At 38.2% G+C, this 20,373-nt stretch overlaps 1 protein-coding gene across 21 annotated transcripts in view; it reads right to left on the bottom strand.

The window, feature by feature from the left end:
* ACSL4 (acyl-CoA synthetase long chain family member 4) overlaps window positions 1-20,373 on the bottom strand; it is an 84,716-nt gene that overhangs the window by 9,930 nt on the left and 54,413 nt on the right. For all 21 annotated transcript variants that reach the window (XM_060408092.1, XM_060408093.1, XM_060408091.1 and 18 more), the window contains 8 exons: window positions 18,010-18,160; window positions 17,746-17,869; window positions 16,929-17,000; window positions 9,124-9,263; window positions 7,675-7,847; window positions 5,898-5,972; window positions 3,262-3,453; window positions 1,725-1,839 (listed from right to left, as the gene is read on the bottom strand). In XM_060408092.1, coding sequence (XP_060264075.1) covers window positions 1,725-1,839; window positions 3,262-3,453; window positions 5,898-5,972; window positions 7,675-7,847; window positions 9,124-9,263; window positions 16,929-17,000; window positions 17,746-17,869; window positions 18,010-18,160 — 1,042 coding nt within the window. The remainder of the gene's footprint in view (window positions 1-1,724; window positions 1,840-3,261; window positions 3,454-5,897; window positions 5,973-7,674; window positions 7,848-9,123; window positions 9,264-16,928; window positions 17,001-17,745; window positions 17,870-18,009; window positions 18,161-20,373) is intronic.

Below are 20,373 nucleotides of genomic sequence, written 5' to 3'. Positions count from 1 at the left end.
CTATTTGCAAATGATATATCTGATAAGGGGTTAATATTTAGCATGTGTAAAGAATTCATACAACTCAATAACAACAAAAAAATAATTCTATTAAAAAATGGGCGAAGACTTGAAACCATAAAACTCCTAGAGGAAAACAAAGGTGGAAGCTCTTTGACATAGGTGTGGTAATGACTTTTTAAATTAGACACCAAAAGCAAAGGCAAAAAAATCAAAAACAAGTAGGAGCATATAAAAAGCTTCTGCATAGCAAAGGAAGCCATCAACGAAATGAAAAGGCCACCTACAAAATGGGAGAAAAGTATTTGAAAAACCATATCATACAAGGCTAATATCCAAAATATATAAAGAACTCATATAACTCAATGGCAAAAAATATTCAGTTAAAATAGGTATGGGGATCTGAATAAACACTTCTCCAAAGAAGACATACAGATGGCCAACAGGTACATGAAAAGGTGCTCAATATCAGGGAAATGCAAATCAAAACCATAAGATATCACCTCATACCTGTTAAAATGGCTATTATCAAAAAGCCAAGAAATAACAAGTTTGGGGGAGGATGTGAAGAAAAAGGAACACTTGTGCACTGTTGATAGGAATGCAAATTGGTGCAGGCACTATAGAGAACAGTATGGAGGCTCCTCAAAAAATTAGAAATGGAACTGTCATGTGATCCAGTAATCTAACTTCTTGGTATAAGTCCAAAGGAAATGAAAACAGGATAGCAAAGAGATAGCTGGTCCATGTCCACAGCTGCATAGTCCATGTAATGGACTGCGTGCATTAGTCCCTAATAGCCAAGATACAGAAACAAGTGTCTATCAGTGGATGAACGGATAAAGATGTGGTGTATATGTACAATGGAATATTACTGAGCCATGAGAAAGAAAGAGATTCTGCCATTTGACTGCTCTAGATACCTTGAATAAACAGAATCATATGGTGCTTATCTTTTTGTAACTGGATTATTTCACTTAGAATTTCCCTCAGGGTTCATCTATACTGTAGTATGTATCAGAATTTCGTTCCTTATTAAGGCTGAATAATATTCTAGCCAGTCACAAAAAGACAAGCACTGTATGATTCTATTTATTTAAGGCATCTAGAGTAGTTAAATTCACAGAAACAGAAAGGAGAATGTTGGTGGACAGGGGTGGGGAAGATGGGGGGAAGGAGGAAACGTGGAGTTGTTTAATGGACATTGAGTTTCATTTTTGCACGATGAAAAGTTCTGGAGATCGGTTGTACAACAATGTAAGTATACTTAACCCTAGTGAACTATATTAAGAATGGTTAAGATGGTAAATTTAGGTTTTGTTTCTTACAATTAAATTTTTTAAAGGGAGTAATAAAGTCCAGAAAAATAAACCATCTTAACATATAAAGAAAGAAAATGGTTCAGTCTCTCAGGCTTTTTATTTAGAAAACTTATACTAGCTGTGTCACCTTCCTAGGAAAATTACTTATGCTAAGTTTCAGTTGTTATGGATGTTAAACCAAATAACTGTTGAGGCATAGCAAGACATTGTAGGTGGTCCATAAATGGTTAAAACGTCTGGATTATCTCAAATGACCTTTAAGCTGTTGAATTCAAGAACTTTCATAAAATGTATAACATTCCCCAACTCTGAAAGTTTAATGTTTCCCTTATGATTGTATCAATATTTTCCCAATTATCCTGTAACTGTAAGTTTATAAAACAAATGCGACTTTAAAATTACCTTTTGGCAAAAGCACAGATGTTATCAATGAGTGGACAGTTCTTCAGTGCAGCTTCTACTTTCCCGAGAGACACATATTCTCCTGCTTGTAACTTCACCAGATCTTTCTTACGGTCTGTAAGCATGAAGCATGTTAGCTTACGCACAGTACAGGTATGTACAATTTTGATTTCCTTTCCATCCCATTGCCTTAACCTTTAGTTATAAAGATACTTCTAAAATCTTGTTACATAGAATGCCCGCTCACACACATCAGTTAAAAAGAAAATGCCTATTTAAAGAAGTACTGGCTAAAATGTTACATTCCACACCAAAAGTTTTTCAATTTTTTATTGTTAAAATGACCGTGCTCTAATAACATGCTGGCACATGATGGCACAGCGTGGCTAATCATCAAGTTGTCTCATATCCCTACCCATAGGCTTGGAACCCACTCTACATGCCAACAGAGCCAACCTTTGATTCCAGCACAATTAAGGATCAAGGGGGAAAAGGCAATGAGGTTGTTACTGGTTCTAAATCAAGCCATGCTTCCAGGAAATTTCCCTGGCAGATCAAACTTCTAGGTGAAAAACCAGCTTTTCTCAGGAAATCTCTAATTCTCTTCAGGTCACATATGGGTCCAGAGACAGATTTAAATGGACCACTGGAGATATGACTGAGGAAATTTTATGGCTTGAAAAGGGCCTGAATGAGACCCAACACTGTGATTGGTATTAGCTAGTCAAATTTTTAACTTTTGCCTGATTAAAGTGAGTAGTGTAAGGGCTATTTTGGAGTAGTTTTGAACTTCAAAGTCTATTCTAGTAGGCTCAATAAAGGCAGTGCCAAGCCAACTGACAATCTCAGAATAGATTAACATTGAGAACTGAGATGTGTTGGCCAAAAATTTTGTTCTAAGAGTCTAGGCTAGTTAGAGTCATATAAGTGGGCACTAGGGAAAATAATGTATCCACAATGCCTCTTGGGTGGGGAGGTAAATGGCGAGGAAGCCCTAGAATAGGGTATGTTGCAGTACATGGTTATATGTAACCAAATGTAGTTGACCAAAAAAAGGAAAAACACCCACAAAGAAACAACCAAAAATCCCTCTTCTGAGTAATTTTTGTTTTCTCATCACCAACTGCTATTTTCCTGCTTTTCAACATGGTATTTAAAAAGAAATGGTGGTTTGCTCATAGAGCACCTACAATAATGCACATAATTAAAAAGTCACATAGGAGGAACACTTTCAGAAACTTCAAATTTATGTCTGCCCACTCTAATGTTGCTTCTACTACCACTTACTAAGGTGAAGGCACTGCCCTGCTCTAAGCATTTTATACAAACTCATTTCATCCTAACGAAACCCCTGCCAGGTCAGTGTTGCTGTCCCTATTTCACAGATGGGGAAGCACAGACATTAATTAAATAATGTGTCTGAAGTTTAAACCAATGGAACCATCATCAATGTTATTAATGACTTGACCAATATTACCTTTCATAGTTGTTGAAGCTGCAAAAACTACAGAAAAGCACAAAAAGGGAACACACTGACCGATAATCTGTAAACACCCATCAGGATGGAATTCTCCAATATCACCAGTGCAAAACCACCTTTGGCCATTTTCATCCACAGAATAATCCTCAGCTGTTTTCTCCTCATTTTTAAAATATCCCATGGAGATATTCTTTCCACCAATTACGATTTCACCTCTGGGGTTTGGCTTGTCATGAATTGTATAACCGCCTGGAGGTTATAAAAGCTATTTAGTTACTGTTCCAAAACAAAATTTACTTGCATTAATTCTTAAAGAGCCTTTGCTAATATTTTTTGCTGGTCAAATTTTACTTCACTCTACAGGAGCACAGTAGTTAATATTTACTGAGATTTGTGTGAGGATAGAGGGTGACTGTGACTGCAGAAGTATCAATCCATTTGAAACCTTCCCAGGACCATAAAATTTCACACTCAGAACATCATTGAAGCCTCACAGATAGCATTAGGGTTCACAAACATATACTAAAATAAAATCACCCCCGAGTAGGATAATATTTGAAGCTGTTATAAATAAATTATTAATATGTTGATATCAAATGTGTTTCAAATATATTGTTTTAATCAAAGAGAGCAGTTTGAGAGTAAGTGCTCTCAAAGGCAACACCATGAAGTAAGAAAGTGTTAGTCGCTCAGTCATGCCCAACTCTTTGCAACCCCAGGGACTGTAGCCCGCCAGACTCCTCTGTTCATGGAGTTCTCCAGGCAAGAATACTGGAGTGGGTAGCCATTCCCTTCTCCAGGGGATCTTCTTGACCCAGGGATCGAACCTGGGTCTCCTGCAGTGCAGGCAGCCTCTTTATCACCTGAGCCACCAGAGAAGCTATGAAGTGAGAGGGAAACGTTATTTTCTTCACTTTGCCTCTGGCCAGTCATGGCTTTAAAAGTGAAAACACCAAAATCACTGATAATGAGTAATGAAACATTTTATCACACTCATTACTTGTTTATTACTGAACAAAGCTTACTGTGAGGAAAATACACAAAAATTCTAATTGATCAACTGAGATGCTGGTTAGATTTTAGGTCATAAAAGAATTAAAAGCAGTTCCGACTGTTAGCTACTCTTATTAATTTAAAACAATTCAATATTTTAATATGATAAAACTCACTGTATGTAAAGCATGAACATCATTCATATTATATAAAGCAAAGATTCTTTCATAGCAAGGAAAACTCCAAACATGGACCCACTCCCCACAAAACTAACATTAAAGCCCAGTACCAGAAAAATCAGAAAATAAAAATTAAAGGCAAAATTATTCTTTCCAAGTTTTATAATATACCTTGTTTCTCTGATTCCACTGCTTAATAAATAACCCACTGAATACAGCAATTTTGATGCTGATGCCCAATATACATAGACACACAGCCCCTATATTTTTTCAAATTTTCATTTTAAAGCTGGAAAGGCACTACCATGGGAGAATGAAGTCTTATTTCCAAGATGTAAAACACCTGGGAATGAAACTGGCTTTTCAACATGGTATTTAAAAAGAAATGGTTGTTTGTTCATAGAGCACCAACAATAATGCACATAATTAAAAAGTCACATAGAAGGAACACTTTTAGAAACTTCAAATTTACATCAGACAAAGCACATTCATTTTCTTGGGTGTGAACAACCTAAGGGATATGTACAACAAAATAACTGGTCCTTTAAAATTTCAGTCTACGGCTCCATCCTAAGGTGAATACTCCCTTTTTAAATGTTAAGCTTTGATTTTTTTTTAAACAGACAATAATATTGTACTATATCCATCAAACTTGCTTAGAGACTAAAACTTAACTATCCCATCCACTAAAAAGAAAAGGCAATTATGTAATGTAATAGAGATGCTGAATGTCAGTACAGCAACAATCATATTACAATATATAAAGGTACCAAAATAACATGTTGTATGTCTTCAATTTGCATATTATATACCAAATACAGTAAATTAAAAATAGAAGGAAATCTTAAACTTTTTAATTACTCTTCATCTGGCATGGCTAGGTTGTTAATTATTTTGCAGTTAATGAATATGCTTAATGTTTTTTCACAATTTCATCACAGGAAGACTGCCTTATTTTTGCCTTCAGCTGATTTATAGAAAAGGATTATCACTAATGTCTGTAAAGCACAGGTCTCCTCTAAGTGGTTCACCTTCTATAGTTACTTATAAAAATTAAACTAGACAAAGCTAGACAGTGGATTCTCAACTATAAAAATGTTTGCTGGGGTCAAGAGCTAAGAAGTTGGGGGAGTGTGTGTGTGATTAGTCACTATCTCCCCTGAAAATCTGGGGTTTCATTTCTCAGCCCAAATCTACTCACTAGCAATCTCTAGATTCAAAGGATAGGATAATATATCCTTCTCTGAACCCAGGGAATGCCCCATTAAGAACATTTTCCTCTTTACCATCCATCAAGTATTCCCAAGTTCAGAATCTTCATGCCTAGATTCTAGAGACTTTCTTTTTCTATTGGGAACCTAATGATGTTACTGAAGAAAAAGAAAGCACAAAAAACAAGCAAGAGCAAAGACTCACTTGCTACCAATGACAACCTAACACTTTAAGAAAAATGGAAGTCTAGAGGCTCATGGTGATTTTCAGCATATCTAGAAACACTAGAGTTTGTCATAAAATGCTTACCTTCCTGCCAGTCTTTTAGCTTAATTTCACAGCAAATAAGAGGGGCCCCAACTCTGCCAGTGGTATAGTCAGTAACTGTAAGGGAAAGAGTAACAAGGATATTAATTAGTGCATGACATTTCACTGATATTGTCCTTTTGTAGTATGTGATTATTGCGTGCATTAATCAAGTATTTATGGACAACTTATTATGTACCTTAGCATTACATTAAACATTGTGAGAAAAACACATTAAAGGTAAGGAGACCCTGCCTTCACCAAGCTTACAAACAAACTACCTGGAGAGAAAAGGACATTAAAAAATTTGGAGCACATTTAAATAGTAAACTGCATGGTTCTGAAGGTGAGCATACTAGCACCTTGGAGGCTAGAAAGATCAACATACAATGAAATGGCTGGGAAAGATTTAATTGAAGAGTTGCATGTGAGAAGAAGGCTGGGACCAGACAGCAAAAGGGGCATTCCAAGAGAAGGGAACAGAAAACACAAGACAGAGTAAGAAGATTGGCTTGTCTGCAGAAAAGAACCCAGGTGTATACACAGGCGGGAAATAATGATGAATAGGTACAATGGTGCCAGGTTAGAGATGCTTGAAATCTAGGTTCACCAGATATGAAGCAGTGTTTGAGGTGGACATGCCTAACAGAAGAATACAGGATGAATCAGAAGTGACATAATAGAGGCAGACACAGCAGTTGACTGTTACTTCAGGACATGGTGAAGTAACAAAAGGTGAGATGCCAAAGGTGGCAGCCAGGGGAGGGAGCAATCCAATGAAAAAAATGGGGAGATCGAGTGAAATTTAAAGATATTAAAAATAAACAATCCAATGACTTCCAAGCTAATGCCCTGAATGGTTTTATCACTGACTCGACAGACATGAGTTTGGGCAAGCTCCGGGAGTTGGTGATGGACAGGGAAGCCTGGTGTGCTGCAGTCCATGGGGTCGCAAAGAATCGGACACGACTGAGCAACTGAACTGAACTGAATAACACCGTCATACACAATCTTGCAATGGACAGATGGTTTTGGACAATGGCATAGACTTTGGACAGGAGTTTAAAGTGAAAGCGAGATAACAAAAAAGAATTGCTCTACTCCATTGTTTCACAACCCAGGGATACTTGGCAACAACTAAAGATATAATTCATTGTCACATCATCTGGCGGCTATGTAGCAGCTAAACATCCTACAACATGCAGGAGCAGTCCCAACAATAAAGAATTATCTGGTTCAAAATCTCAACAGTGCTGAAGTTGAGAAACCCTACTGTAGGCTATTGAAAACATAGAAAAGAAAGCAAACAAGAAGTCAGGATAGGAACACAGGTTCAAGAAGGAGCACAAAAGTGGAAAAGCAGAAACTAACACAACATCATAAAGCAACTCTACTCCAATAACAATTAATAAAAAAAGAAAGCTGGGAGGAAAAAAATACCGATACCTAATCCAAGAGCGCAGTGCTCTGAGGGAAGTGATCACTTTAGAGACAGATTTAGAGACCAGGGTAACAGAACTTTGGGGAATGACAATGTGTCATAAATATTTATGAGGCTTACAAATAAAGGGTACACATGACTCAACCAAAAGTTTCTAAAACTAAAATATGTAGACTTGCACTAAATCCAATATTACTTAAGAGGTATAAAGTCACCACGGTTCCCAACAGCAATTATAATTATATAATTATTTGCCATGTTAAAAATGCTTACATTCAAACACAACATTGTAAAGCAACTATACTTCAATAAATTTTAATTTTAAAAAAAAATACTTACCTTCAGTAACTGTCCCAGCACCACACGTTTCTGTTAATCCATAACCCTGACCAACTGGGCAGCAGAAGCAGACATTCATGAATCGCTGTGTCTGCGGAGACAGGGGTGCTCCACCAGACAGCATCATACGGACATTCCCTCCCAGCAGAGCCTTCACTTTTTTAAACAGTATCCTTGATAAAAAGGGGCGAAAAATGATTTTTAAAAATCTTTTATTGGAAGATAATTGCTTTACAATATTGTGCTGGTTTCTGCCATACATCAACAGGAATCAGCCACAGGTATATATATGTTTCCTCCCTTTTTGAGCCTCACTCCCATCTCCCATCCCATCCTACCCCTCTTGGTTGTCACAGAGCACTGGGTTGAGCTCTCCATGTCACACAGCAAATCCCCACTGGCTATCTATATTTTAATGTATGCACAGATTATTCTTGGTGATGCAACAAGCAGCATAATTCAAAGCCTCTGGAAAAGATGTCTCAACTTTGGTTGAACATCTAAATTTTGGGACCATTGTGATAATGAGAGGTGATCAAAGCAACAACTAGTAACACCTTAAAAAATGCTAGAAAAACTCTGAAAAATGCAAAAAGAAAACTGTACAGTGTTGGGAAACTGCTTTGACACATAGTAAATGAAAGAAACAAAGAAGGCAATGGCACCCCACTCCAGGACTCTTGCCTGGAAAATCCTATGGACGGAGGAGCCTGGTAGGCTGCAGTCCATGGGGTCACTAAGAGACGGATATGACTGAGCGACTTCACTTTCACTTTTTACTTTCATGCATTGGAGAAGGAAATGGCAACCCACTCCAGTGTTCTTGCCTGGAGAATCCCAGGGATGGGGGAGCCTGGTGGGCTGACATCTATGGGGTCGCACAGAGTTGGACACGACTGAAGTAACTTAGCATAGCAAATGAAAGAAAAGGATGATGTCAAAGGAAAAAAATGTGAAGTTATCTTTGGAACATTTTGTCATCTATCTTATTTCCCTTCCAATGAAAAATGCTTCCCCATCTTGACTCACCAGTACTACATTTACAGTAACCATTATATTCATATGCTTAATATGCTAGTTTATGAATACAATAAATCAGAAACCTTCATACAAAATAAATATTGAAAATCACTTTTTTAGTTAGATCACTTTTTTCTCAACTATCTTGAGAAAAAGTCTACTCTAGTTTTTCTTCATGAGACCAAATTTTATAATTAAATCTTAAATATGTACACCAATTATTAAAATTTGTTAAACTGCCAAGATTAGAGTTCAAGGTCCTCTGCTTGCTATATAAGCAACAAAGCTTAGAAGAGAGAAATTCAATGTTATGATCATGGTGGCAATGCTCAAACTAAATTAACTTGTCATTTACTTATTCATCTTCCAGATATTAAAACACAAAAAGATTTAAAGGCTCAAACTACAGAGTCTGTGAAATATACTTACAGATTGCAAAGTGGTGCATCATACCCCTTTTTAATCTGTTCCAATTTGTAATCATACCCTATCTTGAACAGAGTTTTCTGAATATAATTCATCTCTTGGACTTTGCTCATAACATTCTTATAAATTCTATCCATGATTTCCTGAAAGGTAAGCAACATATTAAATAATATGAAAAGAACTACACGAACACTGAGATAGCCTTTAGTTGAAAATACTCTATTTACAAAATCTAAAGTCTTTAGCATAATGGAAATACTTACTTTATTAAACAATTAATTTCACTAACTTGTTTACCATTTCAAAAACACTAAGAGCAAGTATAGGGGTTTCTTCACTTCTATACACTAACTTTATCTAAAATTTCTTACAAGAATTCCCTGGAGGTCCAAGGGTTAGGACTCAGTGCTTTCACTGCCATGGCCCTGAGTTCAATCCCTGGTTGGGAAACTAAGATCCTGGAAGCCATGTGGTGTGGCCAATTAATAAATCTATTGACTCAATTGATGTTTTTGAACTGTGGTGTTGGAAAAGACTCTTGAGAGTCCCCTGGACTGCAAGGAGATCAAACCAGTCCATCCTAAAGGAAATCAGTCCTGAATATTCATTGGAGGGACTGATGCTGAAACTGAAGCTCCAATACTTTGGCCACATGATGTGAAGAACTGACTCACTGGAAAAAACCCTGATGCTGGGAAAGACTGAAAGCAGGAGGAGATGGGGACGACAGAGGATGAGATGGTTGGATGGCATCACCAACTCAACGGACATGAGTTTGAGCAAGCTCCAGGAGTTGGTGATGGACAGGGAGGCCTGGTGTGCTGCAGTCCATGGAGTCACAGTCAGACATGACTGAGCGACTGAACTGACTTGAACTGAAAGTATAAATAATCCGTCCACATGTCACATAAAAATAACTTTAAAATATTTCTTTTCTTTAAAATATATTGACGTGTTCTCAAATAGCACTAAAACATCCAACAATCCTAATGTTGTTACTACCACCTTGTAACTCTTATAGCCTGGCAGAGAGTTTTACAGTTTCTTAAAATTATTTCCCTATACATGAGGCATTCCTATTCCATCTTAATAGAAGCTAAGTTAACAACAACAACAAGAAAAAAAAGGATTCTTGCTCACAGCTCTGTGGAGAATTAGAAGTAGTTCAAGGTTTGGGATATACTAACTCCCAAGCTAATAAGTAGAAAACAGAAAACAAACCAACCAACCAACCAGTAAAAGCCCCAACTATCATTGTATCACTAGGTGATGTTGTTTTGGCATTCCTTAGACCAAATCAACAAGAATTATTACATAAAGCATACATATTTATACATAATTTAAATATTCAAAATAGCAAGTAATATAAATTCAGCTGTGCTACAATGAATAACTCTATGGATGACTCTTTCAATATTAGAACAGAGTCATTCTCAAATGAGAGCAGAATCAGCCCTTACACTATATTCAGTGAAATGAGTCAAACAGAAAAAGCCAACTACCGTGTGATCTCGTTTATATGTGAAACGTAAGAAAGCTGAACTCATAGCAACAGAGAATAAATTGGTGGTTGCCTCTGTCTAGGGGGTGAGGGAAATGGGAAAAGGTTGGTCAAAGGGTATAAACTTCCAGATGAATAAGTCTAGAGATCTAATGTACACCATGGTGACTATGATCAATAAGACTGTATACTTGAAAGTTGGTAAAATAAAAGCTTAAATGTTCTCTTCATAAACACACAAATAGTAACTATGTGAGGTGATGCCATCCAGCCATCTCATCCTCGGTTGTCCCCTTCTCTTCCTGCCCCCAATCCCTCCCAGCATCAGGGTCTTTTCCAATGAGTTAACTCTTCGCATGAGGTGGCCAAAGTATTGTAGTTTCAGCAATAGCGTCAGTCCTTCCAATGAACACCCAGGACTGATCTCCTTTAGAATGGACTGGTTGGACCAAGGGACTCTCAAGAGTCTTCTCCAACACCACAGTTCAAAAACATCAATTCTTCAGTGCTCAGCTTTCTTCACAGTCCAACTCTCACATCCATACATGACCACTGGAAAAACCACAGCCTTGACTAGACGGACCTTTGTTGGAAAAGTAATGCCTCTGCTTTTTAATATGCTATCTAGGTTGGTCATAACTTTCCTTCCAAGGAGTAAGTGTCTTTTAATTTCATGGCTGCAATCACCATCTGCAGTGATTTTGGAGCCCCAAAAAATAAAGTCTGACAGTTTCCACTGTTTCCCTGTCTATTTCCCATCAAGTGATGGCACTGGATGCCATGATCTTCGTTTTCTGAATGTTGAGCTTTAAGCCAACTTTTTCATTCTCCTCTTTCACTTTCATCAAGAGGCTTTTTAGCTCCTCTTCACTTTCTGCCATAAGGGTGGTGTCATCTGCATATCTGAGGTGACTGATATTTCTCCCGGCAATCTTGATTCCAGCTTGTGTTTCTTCCAGTCCAGCGTTTCTCATGAAGTACTCTGCATATAAGTTAAATAAGCAGGGTGACAATATACAGCCCTGACGTACTCCTTTTCCTATTTGGAACCAGTCTGTTTTTCCATGTCCAGTTCTAACTGTTGCTTCCTGACCTGCATATAGGTTTCTCAAGAGGCAGCTCAGGTGGTCTGGTATTCCCATCTCTCTCAGAATTTTCCACAGTTTCTTGTGATCCACACAGTCAAAGGCTTTGGCATAGTCAATAAAGCAGAAATAGATGTTTTTCTGGAACCCTCTTGCTTTTTCCATGATCCAGCAGATGTCGGCAATTTGATCTCTGTTCCTCTGCCTTTTCTAAAACCAGCTTGAACATCAGGGAGTTCACAGTTCATGTATTGTTGTAGCCTGGCTTGGAAAATTTTGAGCATTACTTTACTAGCATGTGAAATGAATGCAATTGAGCCATAGTCTGAGCATTCTTTAGCATTGCCTTTCTTTGGGATTGGAATAAGAACTGACCTTTTCCAGTCCTGTGGCCACTGCTGAGTTTTCCAAATTTGCTGGCATATTGAGTGCAGCACTTTCACAGCATCATCTTTCAGGATTTGAAATAGCTCAACTGGAATTCCATCACCTCCACTAGCTTTGTTCATAGTGATGCTTTCTAAGGCCCACTTGACTTCACATTTCAGGATGTCTGGCTCTAGGTGAGTGATCACACTATTGTGATTATCTGGGTCATGAAGATCTTTTTTGTACAGTTCTTCTGTGTATTCTTGCCATCTCTTCTTAATATCTTCTGTTTCTGTTAGGTCCATACCATTTCTGTCCTTTATCGAGCCCATCTTTGCAGGAGATGTTCCCTTGAATATTCTTGAAGAGATCTCTAGTCTTTCCTAGTCTATTTTCCTCTATCTCTTTGCATTGATCACTGAGAAAGGCTTTCTTATCTCTCCTTGCTATTCTTTTGGAACTCTGCATTCAGATGCTTATATCTTTCCTTTTCTCCTTGGCTTTTTGCTTCTCTTCTTTTCACAGCTATTTGTAAGGCCTCCCCAGACAGCCATTTTGCTTTTTTGCATTTCTTTTCCATGGGGATGGTCTTGATCCCTGTCTCCTGTACAGTGTCATGAACCTCATTCCATAGTTCATCAGGCACTCTATCTATCAGATCTCGTCCCTTAAATCTATTTCTCACTTCCACTGTATAATCATAAGGGATTTGATTTAGGTCATATCTGAATGGTCTAGTCGTTTTCCCTACTTTCTTCAATTTAAGTCTGAATTTGGCAATAAGGAGTTCATAATTTGAGCGGCAGCTGAGAGGAGCTACCCCACGCCCAAGGTCAGGGCAGTGGCCAAGAGGAGCTACCTCATGCCTGAGGTCAGGGTGGCAGTGGAGAGGAACTACCCCATGCCCAGCGGAGCTACCCCATGTCGGAGGTCAGGGGTGGTGGCCAGGAGGAGCTACCCCACGTCCAAGGAGCAGCGGCTGAGCGGGCACAGGAGGGCTAAGAGGAGCTACTCGACGTTCAAGGTCAGGAGGGGCGGCCATGAGGAGATACCCCTAGTTCAAGGTAAGGAGTAGCAGCTGCACTTTGCTGGAGCAGCCGTGAAGAGATACCCCACGTCCAAGGTAAGAGAAAACCAAGTAAGATGGTAGATGCTGCGAGAGGGCATCAGAGGGCAGACACACTGAAACCATAATCACAGAAAACTAGTCAATCTGATCACAGGGACCACAGCCTTGTCTAACTCAATGAAACTAAGCCATGCCCTGTGGGGCCACCCAAGACAGATGGGTCATGGTGGAGAGGTCTGATAGAATGTGGTCCACTGGAGAAAGAAATGGCAAACCACTTCAGTATTTTTGCCTTGAGAACCCCATGAACAGTATGAAAAGGCAAAATGATAGGATACTGAAAGACAAACTCCCCAGGTCGGCAGGTGCCCAATATGCTACTGGAGATCAGTGGAGAAATAACTCCAGAAAGAATGAAGGGATGGAGTCAAAGCAAAAACAATACCCAGTTGTGGATGGGACTGGTGATAGAAGCAAGGTCTGATGCTGAAAAGAGCAATATTGCATAGGAACCTGGAATGTCAGGTCCATGAGACAAGGCAAATTGGAAGTGGTCAAACAAGAGATGGCAAGAGTGAACATCGACATTCTAGGAATCAGCAAACTAAAATGGACTGAAATGGATGAATTTAACTCAGATGATCATTATAAAAAGCAAGAGAGTTCCAGAAAAACATCTATTTCTGCTTTATTGACTATGCCAAAGCCTTTGACTGTGTGGATCACAAGAAACTGTGGAAAATTCTGAGAGAGATGGGAATACCAGACCACCTGACCTGCCTCTTTAGAAGGGGACAACAAAGGATGAGATGGTTGGATGGCATCACTGAGTCAATGGACATGAGTCTGAGTGAACTCCAGGAGTTGATGATGGACAGGGAGGCCTGGCGTGCTGCAATTCATGGGTTCGCAAAGAGTCGGACACGACTAAGCGACTGATCTGAACTGGACTGTGGGCAGGAATCCCTTAGAAGAAATGGAGTAGCCATCATGGTCAACAAAAGAGTCCGAAATGCAGTACTTGGATGCAATTTCAAAAATGACAGAATGATCTTTGTTCGTTTCCAAGGCAAAAACCATTCAATATCACAGTAATCCAAGCCTATGCCCCAATCTGAAGCCTATGCCCCAATGCTGAAGAAGCTCAAGTTGAATGGTTCTATGAAGACCTACAAGACCTTTTAGAACTAACACCCCAAAAAGATGTCCTTTTCATTATAGGGGACTGGAATGCAAAAGTAGGAAGTCAAGAAACATCTGGGGTAACAGGCAAATTTGGCCTTGGAATATGGAATGAAGCAGGGCAAAAGCTAATAGAGTTTGCCAAGAGAACGCACTGGTCACAGCAAACACCCTCTTCCAATAACACAAGAGAAGACTCTACACATGGCCATCACCAGATGGCCAACAGCAAAATCACGTATAAGTCATTAAAAAAAAAAAATATGTTGGGTGGAAAAGAGCATACAGGAGTGAGACAGATGTGTGAGAACTACTTTCACCACTCTTTCCATCACTAGATACCAATCACAGATACAGAAAGGCCTTAATGAGTAAAGAATCAACAGAGTTGCAACACACTGGCAGGGTTTATTGTTAGCACATTCAGTCCTTTAACTCAACCTAATAATATTACATAACATTCCATAGTCATTACTTATAAGCAGTGATTTACTGTGAATTCTCATCATGTATGTGAATATTACAATACTAAATGTATCTTTTATTCTGACTCAGGAAAGAAACTGAGAAAATAGAGTCTATCAGAAACAATTCTCAATAAAAAGGTTTTTAAAAGGCTTATTTAAAGAGGAGTGGAAGGAGGTAAGGGAACCAATAAGGTATGGTGAAACAGCAGTAAACTAGTAACATAGGAGATAGTTTACTATCTCTAGGTCTGAAGAAGTGAGAGGATAGAAGTATTACTGGAATCTGGTGGAGGACCATTGCCATGGGAAAGACCTGGTTAGAGCCAATAGGAAAGAGACTGTCCAATGAACACTGGCAACAACTACCAAAAATGGCAGCTTAGCAGGGAAGAGTCAAAGTCAGTAAACAGGCAGACCTCTTTCTCCATCCTCTGATCTCTCATGAGCACCAACAAGTGGCTAAGCCCCAGCAACAATCAGAACACATGCAAATCCTCCTGGAGTTAGCCTCCCAAGACACAAAATAAAGAATAAAAAACAGGTAATTAAAAGATACACAGCATATCAGCTAACTCTTGTTTATCTTTCAGGCCTAAACTCAGACATTATTTCCTAGACTCCTCAGTCCTTCCCCCTCCCTAATTATGTCCTCTGATACTGTTTCCTAAGAACCCAATCTTGGGTAATAAACCCAATATACTGTTTCCCAAAGACAATCCTAAATAGACAGCCACAGTGGTTAAGAAGTCTCTGCCATCACAGTTCAATTTTTAATTACCACCTATGGGCTCTGTGACCTTTGGCAAGTATTTTTTTTTTCTTTATAAAAGGACCCACCTAGCAGAGTCAGACACGACTGAAGTGACTTAGCAGCAGCAGCAACAGCAGAGTCTTAGGGAGGATTAAGTGAGATGATCCATCTAAACCACTTAGCACAGTGTCTGGAACATAGTTGAGTACTGTGAAGCCTATTATCAGCATTTTATTATGCTTTTAATCAGAAGACTCTCCTTTCAGTTTGTAAACTTGCTGAATTCTACAGCACCTCTAAATAAAAAAGCAAATGCTACTCTGATCTAATTGGTTATTTTGGTAATTTGAAGGGAAAAAAATTATCTTCCATCTGTAATTCTTAGAAAAACTTGGACTGGACATATTATCTAATCACAGGCTTTCCATATGCAAAAATAATTCTTAGAAAGATAATAGGATAAGATGTAAAGTCTGATCATAATACAAGCCGTAGTGATACACCCACTGGAGTTTCTAAAGCCTGAAGTGCTAGAATATATTTGACTATACAAGTTAGAAACATTGTTAAATATTTAATAATTTGTTATTACAAGGCTATAAAATGTAACATCTTATTTTTATTAAAGGCAGTATTTCACAGAAAGATTTTGAATATCTAGAATTCAATCTGATGTGATGAGCTGACTCATTGGAAAAGACCCTGATGCTGAGAAAGACTGAAGGCAGGAAGAGAAGGGGATGACAGAGGACAAGATGGTTGGATGGCATCACCTACTCTATGGACAGGAGTTTGAGCAAGCTCTGGGAGTTGGTGATGGGACAGGGAAGCCTGGCGTGCTGCCGTCCATGGGGTCACAAAGTCTCAGACACGACTGAGTAACTGAACTGAACTGAGAATTCAACTTTTTTTCTCTGGGAGTTCTCTCATGTGACAGTTTCCTTAATCTTTAGCCACCATAAGGGTCAGCAGGCTTGGATTCTAGATTCAGCTCTGCCATGAACCAGCTCTGTAACCTTGGATACACTGCCCCAGTTCTCAAGGATGGCCTCGGTTGCCTCATTTTTAAATGAAGTGACTAAACTAAATGATCTTTGGAGTGTCATCTATCTTTAAAATATTATGACCAATTCTTAGACTAGGTAATTTGAGCTAGGTCAGTTTCATCACTTAATTTTCAAGAATCAGCAAACCCTTACAGGCATCCACTTTAGAAGTTTGCCATTTCATCTTTTCCCGATGCTTATCTAAGATTTTAAGGGACACATTTTACTGTAATTTCCACAAAATAAAATTGTTTTAAAATGTTGACAAATATTTAAGAGGGTTACTTTTTTTAAAGTCCAAGTGCAGGCCATGGATGACACTGACATGCTATACTCACCGGGACAGCAGCCATGAGTGTAGGCTTCAGTACAGTACAGTCTCCTTTGCTTCCCTTTTTAATTTTGCTGGACTAGAGTAAACAAAAAGTAAATAGGATCAAGGAAAGAAACCTTAGCAGAAAAAAGGTTATAATTTAAGTATTAGGAAGAGCAAAGACAAACATTTACACATGGAAATTGCTCTCTACTGCTCTATGAGTTATCTGTTCCAACTATCATAACCTACAAGTCTGAGGTATGAGGACATTAGTGTTTTGTCCTGTAGATGATTTCTTCTAGCACATTTCAGTCTTTCTTACAGGAGAAACTCTGATCCAGGATAAAAGAAAATGGGGTATTTTTGTAAACTGAGCATTTTTACTAATAACATATCACACATAGCACAGACCATCACTTTCAAACAAAAACAAAAAAAGGTGAAAAACCTAAACTAAGGTAGATCAAACACTAAAACAAAACTGAAAAAAATTTTAACTTTCTTTGATCAGCCAAAATGCAAAGCCACATCTCAAAGTCATCTCTATGAACATCAACTAGCATCATATAGAAATAATATTTTGGTAACATTTTGGTTGATAAAATACTGAAGACAATGAAAGTAATTATCAGTCTCAAAATAATTTTAAAATATATAGATAAAGCAATGCTAACAAATGCTCAAGGTTATTTTCTGTAGCAACATACTGCTCATGGGAGCTATTTTTGAAGCCAAGGAAAAAGTTTTAGCTGAATTAAAATATTTCATGTTTTAGTAAACTGTTCTCAGCTGAACACTAACTTAATATGATCATGTCAATAGACTGAAAAGCTTGTCACCTGGTCAGAGAGTGTAAGTGGAGAAGAATATCCAATCCTACAGCCATAGGTAAAGCAAGAGATCTCTGCTGTCAACTCAAGCACATGAGCCAAAGGCAGGTAGCCAATATACGTATCCTTTGGTCTAAAACAAAGTAAGAGAAAGATTTTAGCCATTCTGAAAAAGACACTGTAAATTAGAAACATCAATTATTGTTTTACTATAGCCTGAGTTTAGAGAATGTCAAACATGAGTTCTAAGAACACTTAATAATTTTCTCTTACCCCAGCCCAGGAATTCTCTCACACTGGCCAGTCATTCCAGCTATCAAATTGCTATGATGCATCATCACTCCCTTAGGGCGGCCAGTAGATCCACTGGTATACATGACAATAGCCAAGTCTGAAGGAGTTGGTCTATTTGGAGAACTGCTCACTAAATGAATGAAAAAGCACATTTCCTTTAGTTTAAAAGTTAAATTGTTAAACAAAGATAAGATTTTTAGATTCTGATGTAATGATAAACTATTTAAAACAAATACTCCCTATTGATCATCAACAAGAAAATGGTTATCCAATTCTGGTTACCTGCAATGAGAACTTCAAACTTAATTTGGCCCATTTTCTGAATGTTCAGCCTAATCCCTCTCCACAGTGCTGTTTACAGGGTTTTGTTGTGGAAAGATATCTAAGATCTGAAGAATTAGGACGATAGAGTACTATGTATGAGGTCCTCAAGACTCAGTTTTCTCATGTCTAAAATGAAATGGTTGGACTAAACTTTGGTTCTTAACCAGTGGTGGGCATAAGAATCACCTGTGAAACTTAAGTAAATTCTGGTTTTGTATGTCTGGAATGGATCACAGGCTCCATAGATGACACTCATACACACTGGAAAACCAACTGGACTTGATTTTTTTCAACTTTTTAGAAAAATAATTTTATTTTAAAAAATAATTGAACCATGGATGTTGCATAAGATAACAATAAGATAACCATTATACATTTAACATATTTTTAATTAGATTCCAAGTAGCAAATACAATCCAAAGGACATCAAACCAAAATGATGTCTGTGTTTTGATGGTTGCTTCTTGAAATCTCTATAGGAAATCATTTCTTGAAACTATTGAAAGTACAGTGACATAAAAACTGTAACAGGAAATTGTTTCTCTCTCTGCTACACACACACACACTCACTCATGCCTGTAGTTAGAATATTTGGCATGTGTCTGGACTGGGGATTCTTTTGGGTCTTCCAGAATTAATGCTTCTTTCCCTATCAGGGTCAGATCATACTTCAATTCTTTTTAATCAAAATCAGACAGGAATTTTAAGAAACCAAGAAAAAGAGACAATTTAGAGGGGCTTAGATGCCCTTCATTTCCCACCAAAGGTAATATCTAAACAGTTTTTAAACTTTGTTTCTTCTTGCCGTCTGCCTGTAGGTAGGAACGTTTAATCATCTTGTGTCCTGAGCCCCAGTGCTGTCTCTGCTTGTTGAATGATTGGGGGAAAGAAATAGAGAGGTCTTCCCAACAGATTACAGTCAGCTGTCTTGAGCAGGGATCGGCCAACTTTCATTGCGAAGGACCACAGAGTAAATATTTTAAACTTGGAGGGTTGTATGGTCTCTCTGCCAAAGCTACCCAGGTTTGTTACTGGAGAGTGAAGGAAACCATAGGCAGTTGTTAAAACAAATGGATGTGACTGTGTTCCAATCCAACTTCATTTAAAAGTTGAAGCTTGTTAACCTGTCTGCTAGAGTCGTGCTTCTCAAACTATCTGCTATGAGGACTTTTTTTCCCTCTAATAATTTATGGATGCATGCATTTGTAAAATACAATAAAAGAAGGTAGAGATGAGTAGACTAGGTGGGATATGTGGCATATCATGTTATGGCTCACACAAAATTATGAGGACCCCTACCTCCCATAGTTTTATGCCAACAAATCCCAACCAATCAGGAGTTCTCAGTCAACTTTATCCCAGTCTTGCAGTGTCAACCCGGTGTTGAGACACAACTCTCCATGGGTCTGTTGAGTTTCTGCACATCTTGTGAGACTTTATTCTGGACTATCTTTTGAAGGATGATTCCACAGTGAACAGCCTTGGAAGATACAAAGAGTGTCTCCCTCTGGAGCAAGGAACAGGCATGCTCACTGTCCAGTGCAATAAAGAAAATACTTTTCCTCAGAGCAAAGGGCAGGCATGCTGACTGCCTGTTATAAAAGATTTGGCTTCGTCATCTAGCAGAGTATTGTGATCTTCTCATTAAACATGTGAAAGAAAATAATTTAAATGAAGTATTTCAACTGTTCAACCCTCTCTGACCTATTGACCAACTGACATTTTGATATGACACACTTAACTTATTTCAAATGGAATACTACTATATCGGTGGTAAAATAAATCCAAGTGTGGTTTTATTTATGGTTTGTATCCTCAGAGATATGATTAAAATCAGTAGCATTAACACTAAAAAAATAAAGGAAAATTTTACTGAATGGAAGGCCTGAGATCTGTCCCTTACATGAGGTTCAGATTAGAAGGTTACAGTAGGTTTTTAACAAACAAACAAACAAAAAAAAAAAAAAGGAAAGAAAGTTAGGCAGCAGCTGCCATAAATCTGAATCATTGAATGCAAGC

This window comes from Ovis aries, chromosome X (genome assembly GCF_016772045.2).
Source record: "Ovis aries strain OAR_USU_Benz2616 breed Rambouillet chromosome X, ARS-UI_Ramb_v3.0, whole genome shotgun sequence".
In the NCBI taxonomy this organism is placed as follows: Eukaryota; Metazoa; Chordata; class Mammalia; order Artiodactyla; family Bovidae; genus Ovis; species Ovis aries.
The sequence above is the reverse complement of the archived record's forward strand: the minus strand, read 5'-3'. Positions and strand labels throughout refer to the sequence as shown.